Here is a 13,712-nt window from a genome sequence, read left to right on the forward strand (position 1 = left end):
TTGTTGAGAGTCCCCCGGCTTTGAAAAACCCAGAATGTGGAAACCCAGATGTTGACTGGGTATGGACGTAATGGTTGGACAGTTTGGAAATCTGTCTACTTGATGTTTCTGTCTTGATAATTATGCCTGTATACTTTGAGGTTCAGGGTGCTGACCTTTTCTCCTGAACAAGGTAAACGATATATGTCTGACTGATTAAAGTAAGCTTGTTAACCCATTTTGAGTTGCTTTCCTTTAACAAAGCAGATCCAAGAACCTGTGTGAGCAGGCACCCTGGGGACACTGGGGTGCTTGCTGCAACACTAGGTGGTGCAGTGAGTAGAGTGCTGGCCCTGGAGTCAGGAGGACCTGAGTTCAAATCTGGCCTCAGACACAACACAAAAACTGTGTGGCCTTGGGCAAGTCACTTAACCCCAATGGTCCAAAAAGCAAAAAAGAAGAAGAAGAAAACCCTAAATGGGATCATGAAGAGTCAGCCACAACTGAAAGGACTGAACAACAACATGGTCACACTTAGGTATAATACATATCATATGGAATCACAAAATCTGAGAGTTTAAGGGGCGGACAGGTAGCACAGTGTTGGGATGACCTGGAGATCGAATCCCAGGCTCAGACGCTCAGCACCACAACCAGAAATAACTGGCCGTGTAACCTTGAGCAAGCTACTTAACCTCCATTGCTTAAAAAAAAAAAAAAGAAATGTAATGTTCCCTGATCAAATGATGATGTATTATATTTGTGTAAATGTAAGAGAATTAAACTACCCATGAAATCAGCAGGAGTAGAGTCTTCACTGAGAGCTAAATGATACTGTGAACAGAACATTGGGCCTGGAACTAAGATGCCTTGCTCCCTTCACATCCCTCTGCTTCTGGTGGCACTCCACCTAACACCTACAATGCCTCTATCTTAATGAAGTGGGAGGGCCCTTCCAGAGGCTTGATACACCATAGGACAAGGTGGTAACTATACTTTAAAGAATATTGTGTCCAAACTGATGAAGTCTTCACCAGGTTGGTCACCAGATGCTATTTTCCTTTATCCAGGGCCAAGCAATCAAACCCTGGATCATTTCCTGTTTTGAAGGTGGCATCACCTGACAGAGCGTGCCCTGCTCTGGATTAAGTGTCCCCAGAAGTGTCATCTCCCACGGACCCCATGCGGGTGCAGAGGATGTGACCACTGCATAGTGAAACTGGATTCGGGGGGAGGAGCCTCTGACCCCAAACCCTTTTATTCACCTCTTGCTAGAGCTTACGCGTGGCTTTTTTGTAGCACAGAGGTGTTCATTTCGGTGTGGGGGTGGGTGTTAAAAAGAAAGGACAGCTGGGCAAAACAAGTAGGGAAAGGAAGAAACAAAAGCCGATGGTGATGAAAGTAAAGACAACCACAATTTGCTATAATTGGTTTTTTTTTCCCATAATTGTTATATGCACGACACCTATGGTGGTGGAAATAGACAACCCATAGTCTCCTGCGCTGAGCCACTTCTACTCAGCAAGGGGTACTTACTAGTCCCAGCAGAGGGAGCCCTTGCTCAGGGGTCATTCGCCGCAGGCGCCTCCGCTGATTTCAGAACTACATTTCCCAGAAGTCCGGGCGAAGCCACAGGTCGGCTCCCTTAGACCTGACAGGCGAGGCGCCCCGAGACCCTCCGGAACAGGAAGCGCCCAGCTTCTGCTGCCTTGCTTCACCTCCGCGGAGGCGCTGAACCGACTCGGCCCAATCTGCACCAGGTGAGTATTTCCTGAAGGGTCTCAGTCGGCCGATTCCCCGCCCCCACCCCATGACTGCTTTTCCGGCCTTCCTCCTCGGGGTCTCCGGCCCACCTGCCGCTGCCCAGGGGTGGGAGGAGGAGGCGGAGGGTCCGGCGGCGCTCACGGAGCTTGATGTTCCCCCCGCAGAGCCGCCCGCCGAGGACGCCGCCGTTCTCCCGAAGGAGAGGGAATGGTCCCCGTGGTCCCGCCGGCCGGTGCCCAGGTGAGTCGGGGATCGGAGCCTAGCGGTAGGACTGAGGGGCGCACCCCCCCGAGCCACCCAGCACTCCCCGCCCGAGATGTCGGTGCCCACAGAGCCCCCGCAGCTGCTCTGAAGGCCCAGACCGGGGGCAGAGACCAGGGCCGTGGCGGCTTTGAGGGGGCCGACGGAGGCGCCAGGGCATTCCCGGCCTAGAGGAGGGCTTGGGGGGCTCGGACGAGCGCCATGTGTGGTCCCAGGGAGCCGCCTTCTGGACCTTGTGCGGGGCCGTGGTGGCAGGCGGTGTCCGGCTGTGGACCACCGTGAAGCTCGCTGAAGACCTGGGGTTCTCCCTCCACAAAGAACAGGCTGTTTGCTTTGGCACCAGAAGCAGGAATTCCTTGTCAGACAGCGCGTTTTAGAGTCTGTGTTATGGCAGGAAAAGACCAAGTTGTCCAGAGCACTGGGGATAGGAAGCAAACTGGAGTGTGCTAAGAAAAGACTGTCTAGCGAATAAAGATGGGAGCGTGGCCCGTGGCACCTGCTGGTCATGCGGAGAATGCCCGGCTTGGTTCCTGGAGGCAGGTACGCCTAGGCTGGGATTTCAAGGAAAGCTACTGTAGCACAGGCAATGCAAACGCAGGTCAGTAGCTTGAGTTCTTAGTGGGACAAGGCCTTTTGGGCCTCTCTTCCTCTGCTACTGTTTTTCCTCTCTCTAGAACCAGGAATGAATAAAACGGCATTAGAGCATTAGTCCTGGAGTCAGGAAGACCTTGGTTCAAATCGGACCTCAGATCCCACTTCTGTGACTAGTTCGGCTTCCTCCACTGTAAGGTGGAGATAATAATGGCACCTCTGTGCCAGGCTTGTTGTGAGGATCAAATGAGAATGACTGTGAAGCCCTTAGCACAGTGCCTGGCACATAGTAAGTACTATGTAAATGCTAGCTATTATTATTATTATTGTTAAAACAGTCAAAGAGAAGGATCCAGAGTTGCAGAATGATGAGAGAGGCATGACAGAAATTCAGGTATACTAAGGTTTTTTGCAACTAACAACGGAGATCAGGCCTTAGAGGAAATATGTAGTGCAGCTAGGAGGAAGATGATATTTTTTGTGAGTTGTGGCTGCTGTTAAGGCAGTCAAGGTATCAGTAAAGATGCTGAACAGAGAGAGTCGATATTGGAGAGTGAAATATCTAATCAGTAGGGAAGTTGGGGTAGGTAATAGGGCCGCACAGTGTGAGATCTACAGATAATGAAGAGGTGGGCCAGACTGTGGCTGGCTGACAGTTGTGCATTGGGAGGTAAAAGACAGGAGCGTTATTAATGACCCGTTGTATTTATTTATTTTGTGCTACTTTGAATGTTGAAGTCAGCAAGATAAAATGAGAGTCAGGTACTGGAACTACCTAGGAAGGCAAGGGTAACTGTTGGAATGGGTAGGTAATGGCAAAGATGGTGCCATTTGTGGTGTAGCTGCTGAGGAACTCTGCCTAAAATGTAGATTTCATGATTCTCAAGTAACTATGCCTTTGGGGTAGAGGAAGAATTTAGGATTCTCTCTCCTTTTCCTCTACAGCATTCTTAAATATGTGTTTTTAAGTTAGAGGGTAAATGGTAAAACAGGACAATTCCATCGGTAAATGTATGAGAAACTGATCATTTCCAGAAGCCTCAGTAGCATGGGATAGAGGGAAGAAACAAAGCCTTGTCATCCATTCTGTTCTCAATATTCCAGCTCCATCCACCAGCTGCAATATGGAACATTAGGTGACCCTTCTTGTATAATCTTTTGCATCTGATATGTATCTGAGTGAGAGTTCCAGCCATACAACGTGAAGGCACAACTTCAGTCAGGTTAACTGCAGAGTAAGAGAGGTAGAGGTTGGGGAAGCAAGGATAGACACAGCCTTAAAGATATTATGGCCAGTGGTGGAGGAAGATGAAGAGAGAGAGGAGTGGTAAGTACAGTAGGGGAGCCAGAGTGGCCTAGAATGAGGACGCCCACAGTGACTGGTGCCCGAAGGGCAAAGACCCCAGACTTCTCTAACAGCCTCCTTTGTTTTCTGGAGGGCCATTCTGACCATATTTCGGTGTCAGCAATAACCGCCCTTTGGTGTCCTATTTATCATTTGATTCTGTTTATAAAGGTTTTGCTGTCACTTTTGTCCCTATTTAAAACTCAGGGAAAGACATTTTGCTCGATCCTGCTTTAACCAACAGAATTCTCTAATTACTCTTATTTAGCTTCACTTAAAGCAACAAGTTGTTCTGATAGAGAATTTCTTCAGAAGACTTCTATCCCTAGATATTCTGTCTTGTGCAGGTAGTTCAGGACTGTTTATGTCTCTGTCCCTTTACAGGAAGTGTTTGTATTGTAAAGGGATCTCTGTGGATTACAGTAGACATTTGTTTCCTAGGGAGGTGTAGAATTGAAAATTGATTCCACACTTTATTTTGTATTTTATTAAGGCTTAATCAGTTTACTATGTGTTAATGATTAAGTTGCTGTGTATTAGCTACTCACCTTAGTATGTGAATCTGTACTCTGCCTCTGAACTTAAGCCTGCAGCTGTAGGCTCCCTATTTTTAGCACAAATCGTCCTCCAGCAACAAAGCAATCTTATTTTATATCACTAGCTAAGCCATCCTCTTATTATTTCCTCATGTATACTTTAATAAACACAAGGAAACACAACTTGACCCTGTCCTGCAGTCTCCCTGGTAACCAAGAAATCAACCCTGAGTGTTGGGTCCCTTTTCCTGCATACTTTCCACTCAAAAAATTTCAGTTCAGTCAGGAATAAATAGCATGCCTCCACAGAAAGTATCCCCGGACCACAGGATCCCTGCTCTCCCTTACAAGGTGCCAGCAGTGGCACTTTCCAGAGGATCTTGGTCCAGATGTTAGGGCACCTGGTGACTGTCTGACGTACTTTGTGGTTAGTGACCTTAGCACCAACCAATCAGAAATGATATACGCCTGTGTTATGCAAGATTGTGTGGGCTGATCAGTTTCTCCATACTTACTCCGAAAGAGCTGGTCTTGACCGTCAGATGCATCCTTGGCTATGGAGGAGCCTTGGATCCTGTTTATTGGCACTTGCTAGTTTTGCTCGTAAATTGAATATGCTCAGAACTTTATTGCTTCAGTTTCTCTTTATCGCAGATTGTTATCACGACAGTTGGCGATCCAGATGGGACCCGAGTGAGGGCCTCCAGCCCCCGGGACTGCTTCTCAGAAGAATTCTTCTCAAAAGACTGCCCCGGAGGACGGACTCCCCCTCGGGCCTAACCCAAATTCTTCCTAGCCAAGGTAAGCTCCTCAATGGGAGATCCTTATCAACAGAATGGAAGTTTCTTGTCTTACATAGAACAGTCTTTGGTGCAAGTAGAGCAGTCCCTGTTGCAGATAGAAAAGTCTCTCCTTCATGAAGAGGAAGAAGATTTGCTTCTCCAAAAGGCAAAGGAATCTCTTTTACAAATAGAACAATTTCTTCGTCACCTAGGAAGGTCTCTGGGACACCTTGACAGCTATTATACAGGTAGAATTAAATTGGTAGCAAGTATGGCATTGAAATGATTTCTGTCCTGAAAATTGTGCACACTAACTTTGAAACTAAAATCTCTCAGAAAAAGAAATGAAGTTAGAAGCAAAATTGGTAACATCAGTGACTTCCTTTTTTGGTTCCCGTTGGTCAAAGTGAAATAGCTTTTCAGCTGATAAAATTCTTTGTACTTAAATTCATTATACGGAGTTTTTGATTTACGCAAGTGGACCATTCTGCAGACCTCAACAGAAGACAATTTTTATGTAATGCAAATGAGCCAATTTTAGATTTCGAGTCGGAGGGTTAGGGTTAGAGTTTACTCCTACCCACCCACTTCACTCAGCCTATATGACAAAGGTATACACAAAGCAATACCTTATGCACATCAAAAAATGTGCCAAAATGTAGACGTCGAATAGGGTACCATGATAATAAACAATTATGAAATAAAAGGTAAAATTAATGATAATGTGTGCACACGACTGTGCAGTAAAGCTAATAGAGATTTGCAGTATGCTGCCTCTTCTCCACCCTCTGCACCTAACCTTTATCACTGGTGGCTGACTGAAATTTCTTTCAGAATTTTTGTGTAAGGCAAATTATGTAAAGTGAGAACTGTCTGTATTTAATTGCTGCACATAAGGGCAATTCCCAAGTCCCCCTAAGCATAAACTGTCTACCCATCTTGGCACTGCTGTTGGTAGCAAGACTGTCTTTAACAAAACACTGTGACGGCTGTCTTAATAGCAAGGGCTACCAATTAGAATGTCCAGGAGGGATTCCCTGCTAGAATTTTCTGCACTTACCAAAGAATCCTGAGCTGAGGACCAGGTCTGTGATTAAGACTCCCAAGGCAGCTGCACCTACTTGACCAGGGGAACTGAGCCATGGTAGAGAGCAAGGGCCCAGGGACTCAGCTGAATCACATGACCTTTAGCAGGGATTCCTTGGGATAAACTCCTAGTCAGAGATTTTCCTCCTTTCCAAAGGGTAATCTCAGGAACTCTATCTCTGTACAATTAGACAAATCTTTTAATTGGAAATTGGACTACAAAAATTCGTTTAGGAACTATTAAAACATTTCCAAACACCTGCCCAAAGGGGAACAGTGAAGTAGCTTGAGACAAATTTCTGTTCAAAGGTTCCTCTTACTTGTCTTTACTAGGATGGGTGGAAGACACTTCATGGAAGTCTACCAGTACTCCTCAGGCAATGGGCATCCCACTATGGGGTCATTTGTTAATGCTGCAACTAGAATTCCCGGTTAATATCCCTTTACCGGTGATGATGAGGGCAGGTAGTTCCTAAGGGAACCCCCTTATAGAAACTGCTTAAATTTGGGGGTTAAAGCAAGTTACTGGTACAGCCAGGAAAGGCAAAGGTACACACTGTTAAGTATGTGAACTCTTGTCCAAGATTGCTAGAAATTTAAGCCGAGGCACTGTTTGGCCTAAAACTGGCACCTTTGATTATTGTATATTACAAAAAATTAGGATTTGCCATTGAATGATCTCACCATATTAAATAAATTATTGGTTAATTATTGGTCTTCCAGGGTGGCTCTCAGTGATAGAATATGCTCAGCTGCACCCACACTGAGGGAGTTTGGCAGTGCCAGCCCAGTTGTATTAGACCAAGGATCATTATGGAAATCAAGAGAACTGTCATTAAACACTTCATTTGTCTTGTCATCTATGCTTTTGTTTCTAGATAAGTTAAACTTGTGAATGGGAGAACTTCACCCCTCTCAAATGAATTATTGGTTTTACAGTTAGGTAAATTCAAAATGACTAAAAATAGAGTTCTTAAATTGTGTAAAGACTGGTCTAAAATTTATTAAAATCCAGATAGGTCCCTGATCTGGTCCAGAGATGTCCAATGTTCACTTATTAAAGGCTTTGAGGTTATAATCAGTTAAAACTGGGCACACTGACTATTTGATTAAACTAATGGAGGGAAAAACATTTCTGGCAAGTACATTTGTTTGTTTCTGTGTGTTTTTGTCTTGATAATTAAACTGATCCTTTTCCCACAGTCTGATCAACCAAACAGAAAACAACATAGAGGGTAAAAACTTGGTGCAGAACTCTGAAAAGTCTCTAAAAAGAAAGTCTCTCTCTCTGTCTCACTCTCTCTCTCTGTCTCTGTCTGTTTGTCTGTCTCCCTCCCTCCCCCTCTCTCCCCTCCGTCCCTCCCTCCCCCTCTCTCCACCCACCCCCATCCTTCTCTGACCAGTCTGGGAGTTGGGCCAAGAAAGGGGAAGAACAGATAAGAAACACAAGAAGGCAGGAATCTTTGTTCCCAGTCTGCAGGAATTTATGGCATTATAAACTAAGTGGAAACCAAAAGTTGATTCCCATATCATAATTCTCCAAACTGTTGTTAAAATGTTTCTGTAAAATTTGCTCCTTCTCTGGGAGTGACCAATTTACTGATTAAAGAAGAGAGAACTGCAGCTAGTGAATTCCAAAGTTCTCACAGTTTGAAGTCAGACCATGGAGAGAGAAAAGCTGGTTTTAAAATCAGGAAGCAAGTGAAGAGCAAATAAAATGTAATGTTCTTCTTGAAATATACAACAGAAATATATTAGATTAATTAGAAATGCTGTGAAGCTTGTATTGATAAAACTATAATAGATACTGAAATAATATTCTGAACTAGAGTTACTGAGGGTAGAATTGAACAAAGGAGTTAATAAGATGCTCAGATTACAAAAGACCAAATTAAAAGGAATATGTAGCTTACAAATGTTAGTATAAAATACTGAAGTCTTGAGAAAGCAAAATAAAATTTGTGAATTATTTTGGGATATTCCTTGTCTCATTGTTTTCAGTATTGAAACAAATAGACATTTTATGAGATGAAATTAGGAAGTTTACGATTTAAAACAAATTATCAGTTGGAAGTGTAATCTCATATCTTATAAAGTACAAATTTATAAAACAAATCCCATAATTCTGATAAGGGATAGGGTAGGTTAGGTTGAAAAAAAAAAGAAAAGAAAAAGATTTGACTTTTTGAATGATTTGGAAGAAAATAGGGAAAAGATTATATCTTTAACCTTTGGGAAAATTATAGTCTTCATCAGACCCAGATTAATTCTTAATGGCAAAATTGTTAAGACAGTTCATAATTAAAGGATTTTCCTAATACAAATTATTATTGAAAATTTGATAACGAGACAGATTTAATTGGCCCAGAGAAGATAACAATCTGCTTCACTGTCAAAGAGTTAATAAAATAGTTATGTTTTTTTTAATTTTAATTTTTTTTACTTTTTGGAGCGGGGGGAAGGCTGGGCAGTTGGGGTTAAATGACTTGCCTAAGGTCACACAGCTAGTAAAGTGTTAATAACATGTCTGAGGCTGTATTTGAACTCAGGTCCTCCTGACTCCAGGGCCAGTGCTCTATTCACTGTGCCACCTAGCTACCCTGTTATAAGTTTTTCTTTTAATGTCAATCAAAGGCACTGTTTAATTTACATTTAATTGTTTTAGTTAATTCTTAGCAATTACATTCTCACCATCACTTTTCGATTTGTATAGTTATATTTAAGCCAATTAGCTTTGTAAAATAAAACATAAGCTGCCTGAAAAACAGTGAACTCTTGGGAAAATTGAGAAATAAATATTATCATTAAGGATTATACGTCTAGATTTGATCTGGTCAAAGTTTTGTTCTGAAACTAAATTATAGATATGGTATATCAGAGAACTTAATACCAAATACATTTGTTAAAGGCAATACTCCAGAAAAATTAATGCATCAAGTAAATGAGTTCAAATCAAGCATCAGGAATTTGTTATGTGACTTTAGGTGAATTACTTCACCTCAGTTTTCTTGAATAAGTTTTATGAATAAATATCATCCATCCTCATGGTTGTTGGAAAAATAAGATAATTGTAAAGTGCTTGGCACTTGTCTGTACGTTGTCTATTGCTATTGGGTTTTAGATTAAATAACATTGGAGGTCATAACATGCTATAATTTGACTTGAGATAATTTAATAATAATAGTTTTTTTAAACCCATTGTTATATGCATATTGTTCAGGCTTTTGGTTTTTCTTGTATTATGTATGATTTCTTGTATTGTATCAGAAATGTAATTGAAAAGGTGAATTCTCTTTTGATTAAGTGACTATACTTTTAAATATATACTGTTATGCAAAAATTTTCTAAAATATTGTGAAGTGCTGTTAGAAAAGCCACTTCCTTTTTGAACTGTTAAGATGAATGTGGTAACAGTGTTTGAAAATTGTGATAATGTGGTACCTTTTCCCCTAAAATATAGACTTATTATAATTTAATGAGAAGTTTGCGGACACTCCCCCACCCCCCACTCCCCATCAGAGTTGTGATTTGAATTTGTAACTATGCTTGGATAAAGTTATGCTATTTTGTAGACCCTATGAAAGTGCTAATGTACATTTCTAAAAGTGACTGGTTACTTTTAATTGACTGAATTGATATAACTTGACTAACTTGATTTTGTATCTTTGTATCTTATAAACTGAACTATTAGAAGATAATAAAATTAATAAAATAAAATATTAGATGGATTATATTTCCCCTTAAACTAGATAAACATAATAACTTATTTTTTGAAGTCCTAAGTCCTGGTGAAATCCTAAGATTTTATCAATCCTACTTAAGTGGGAATTCCATATCTAACTGAGAAGTCATATACTAAATATTAAAACCTGTTACTTATGGCGATGAATTTTTTCCTCCAGAAACTATATTGAATTTAGAAAACTTTATCATGGATACTATATGATTTGTAACCAATGCCGTTGATGATTATTGGCACATAAACACAGTACTTATATCCTGCCTAAACATATGCTTCATAAAGTTTTGCTATTTAAGGTGAAGTCTTCTGGGACTTTAATTTGATATAATTCTGAGTTTTGGTTTCTGGTATTCTGTTAAGATCACAAACCCAATAATCCACCATTCAAAGGGCTGCCTTGTTCTATAGTCTGAGGACTGCTACAGGTGGATGTTTGCCTTTGAGAGAAAGTTGAGAGGACAACCTTGCGAAGGTGAAGGTAGGATCCTCTTAACTTGGTTTCCATTTGAGCTGCTTCCTGTCTGAACAGGAAATCTTCCCACCTGACTAATTCTGAGCCTATGTTTTGGTACCCTGTGAATAATGTGGAGCTTCGGCACGATTGGGCGTTAACACCGCTCTGACCTGGGATCGGAATAGAGCTGCTTGTGGTAGCTTATCAATATTGTAGCCATGTCCCTCCTTTTCCTTTCATAGCAAATCTCCAAAATAATCTCTAGGAATGAAACACTCCAGTTTCTAAAATGGAGCCACATTCTAGAGATTTGTGGCAGGTCATCAGTTGTTAGTACTGAAACATCTGAGTTATGTAAATATGAAAGATCTTCCAGGATTTTCATCTGGTTTGTTGTTATTTTCATATATATGCTATAGCAATAATATTGTCATAAGGGGAATGAGAGAGAGACGTGACAGATATATATGACAAAGATAGTTTTCAAAATTGTATTAAGAACTTCAGCATATAAAATTGAATTGATAAATTGTATGAAGAGAGTATAATTATTTTCCTATTTAAAGTATTTATCTTACAATTTTAAGAGAAAAAAGGTCTCATTTTCCAATTCAGACCCTCATGGATTCTTTATAAGATCAAGTGTAGGGTTAAAGTAAAGATAGAAAACAGCAACTGAAATTCTCTGAAGTTTCAGTGAACTCTAAGGGTTTTTAATTTGATGTTCTTTGTACAGCTCTGTTGTTAACAAAATCAGAACCATAAGGCTTGAGCAGGTTTTTCACCATATGGACTAGTACTAAATTGTATTGAGTTTGTGTTAAGTCTTCCTACCTGCTCTTGGGACCTGACAAGCAGATCTGGAAGAAGGGCAACATTTGTGGCTTCCTACATCCCAGCCAAAAGCCTTCCAAGAGTGCTGACCTTTGGACTTTTTCCTCTGTCTGCGTCGAGAATTCCCAGTGACCCAACAAAACTACTTTGTCAACGCCCTCACTTCTCTTTTTCCCGTACGCTACTGCCTTTGTGCCACAGGGGACTGCCCCCTGAAATTTTTGTCAATGCGCCGACCATAGGTAGTAAGGCTTTAAGCTGTAGATAGCGCCTTTTTTGGTCTTAAAGGATATGTGCTGGAATTCTAGTCAGTCCAGGCCTGTTGTCTACAGCCCCCTTATGACAACCGGTTATTGAATAATGCTGTCGTTGTCAGGTATGATGTAATCTGCCCCTTGGGTTCTGCGAGTGTTGAATCGTCACCAGCTCCACGAAAGCACTCTTGAGTCATGGGTGCCTATTCCTGTCCGAAGTCCCCTTGTTCTCACTTGCTGCTAATTCCTTGTGGGATGATCCTATCCTTGCATTTCTTGGGTGTTTTCCTGACTGGGAGAATGGGGCATACTAATCCCTGGCCTTCCCTGAAATGTTGTATATTATACTACTAGAGTTTTCTCACAGGGTGGCTTGGCAGAGACAAGATTAAACCAGGGTGGGGTTTTTTCCTGTAATTATTGCTTTCTGTATTTCACAATGTTTATGTGAATCTCTTCGCAGCCTGATTTTGCATACCTATACAATCTCCCCATTGCTAAGGGATGCTAATCATGTCTAATTATGTTGATCTAATTTTTAGATGGTGATTCATGGGAGGCATGTCTCCCAAAAAATCAAAGCGAGGAATTATGGAATTAAAAATTGATATTCCACTTTATTTTGTATTATTTATTAAGATTTAATTAATTCACTATGTGCCTGAAGCTGCAATCTCCCTATTTTTAACACGAGTCATCCTCCACCAACAAGTAAATTTCTGGCTAAGCCATCCTGTTACCATATCCCCTCGTACATTTTAAAAACCACAAGGATGAACAACTTGACCCTGTCCTGCAGTCTCCCTGGTAACCAAGAAAACAACCCTGAGTGTTAGTTCCGTTTTCCGGTGTACTTTCCACCCACAAAATTTCAATTCAGTCAGGAATAAATAGCATGCCTCCTCAGAAAGTATCACCAGACCACAGGATCCCTGCTCTCCCTTAGAAGGTGCCAGCAGTGGCACTTTCCAGAGGATGTTGGTCCAGATGTTAGGTCACCTGGTGACTGTCTGATGTGCTTTGTGGTTACTGACCTTAGCACCAACCAGTGAGAAATGAGATATGCCTGAATTGTCCAAGCTTGTGTGGGCTCATCAGTTTCTCGGTACTTACTCTAAAAGAACTGGTCTTGACTGTCAGATGCATCCTTTTATATGGAGGAGCCTTGGATCCTGTTTATTGGCAGTTACTAGTTTTGCTAATAAATTGAATATGCCCAGAACTTTATTGCTTCAGTTTTTCTTTATCGCAGAGTTTTATTGCATCAGAGGCAAGGAAGAATTTTTATTGGCCCAGGAAGCATTGGTGTCTGAATCTGAAAGATGACCTCTGACCTCTGGTCAGATTTGTGTCTCCTTTTTCTTGAACAATGGGTGTTGAATATTGCGTATATCATTAGATTTGATCGATGTTTTTTGTCAATTTATTTTGTCAAGTTGCATTTTTTTCTCTTGTGTATTCATTGTTCCATGGATGAGTCACTGCATTGGGGAGTGGGTCACAATATATTTGGAACTAAGAATAGAGATTTTTAAGGAATTAAGATAAAGAGGTAAAATGACGTTCCTTTGACTATCCAAAGCCTTTATTGATGCATACAATGACTTCAAATGTCACTGGATTGTTACCCTGAGATCTTTTCAGGTAGGCTTCTAAAACCTTTGCAGTATACCAGCTTGCACTATGCATCTTTTGATTCTTTATGTACTCTGACTTGAAATAACAGCTTCTGGGTACTTCTGTTTCTATAATTTCTGTTACCATGACAGCATCTGGAGTTCTACATTGGTGCCTGTGGTTTTGGAAATGTAGCAACATAATTAACAGTTTAATCTCTCTAAAACAGTAAGATTTAACCAGTCAAATTGTATGGTTGCTTTTGTAGATGTGTTTCAGATTCCAAGCTAAATGATAATTGTGATTCATAGAACCTTGCTCTATGATCATGCAACAGAGTATAACACAAAATTAAGCACATAGTTGATAGTAAATCAGTTCATTGACCATTTATTTAATAATTGATCTTCCTACCTCAAGTCTCTCTCTCTCTCTCTCTCTCTCTCTCTCTCTCTCTCTCTCTCTCT

The 13,712-nt window shown here is 41.2% G+C and overlaps 1 protein-coding gene across 6 annotated transcripts in view; it reads left to right on the forward strand.

Annotated features, from left to right (window-relative positions):
- Positions 1–1,502: 1,502 nt before the first annotated feature.
- Positions 1,503–13,712, forward strand: part of LOC138161827 (zinc finger protein 624-like) — a 26,588-nt gene continuing 14,378 nt past the window's right edge. For 2 of the 6 annotated variants that reach the window (XR_011168478.1, XM_069088793.1), the window contains exons 1-2: positions 1,503–1,739; positions 1,908–1,983. Coding sequence is in view for 1 of the 6 variants with exons in the window: in XM_069088793.1 (XP_068944894.1) it covers positions 1,951–1,983 (33 nt within the window). In the remaining 5 variants the exon portion in view is untranslated. Of the gene's footprint in view, positions 1,740–1,907; positions 1,984–5,130; positions 5,278–7,067; positions 7,623–7,747; positions 12,849–13,712 lie in introns of those variants that run through there. The other 4 variants (XR_011168480.1, XR_011168479.1, XM_069088794.1 and 1 more) reach the window with 4 other exon arrangements.

Source organism: Petaurus breviceps, unplaced genomic scaffold, assembly GCF_028583685.1.
Source record: "Petaurus breviceps papuanus isolate PSGF00001 unplaced genomic scaffold, PetGlider_PUasm1.0 185, whole genome shotgun sequence".
In the NCBI taxonomy this organism is placed as follows: Eukaryota; Metazoa; Chordata; class Mammalia; order Diprotodontia; family Petauridae; genus Petaurus; species Petaurus breviceps.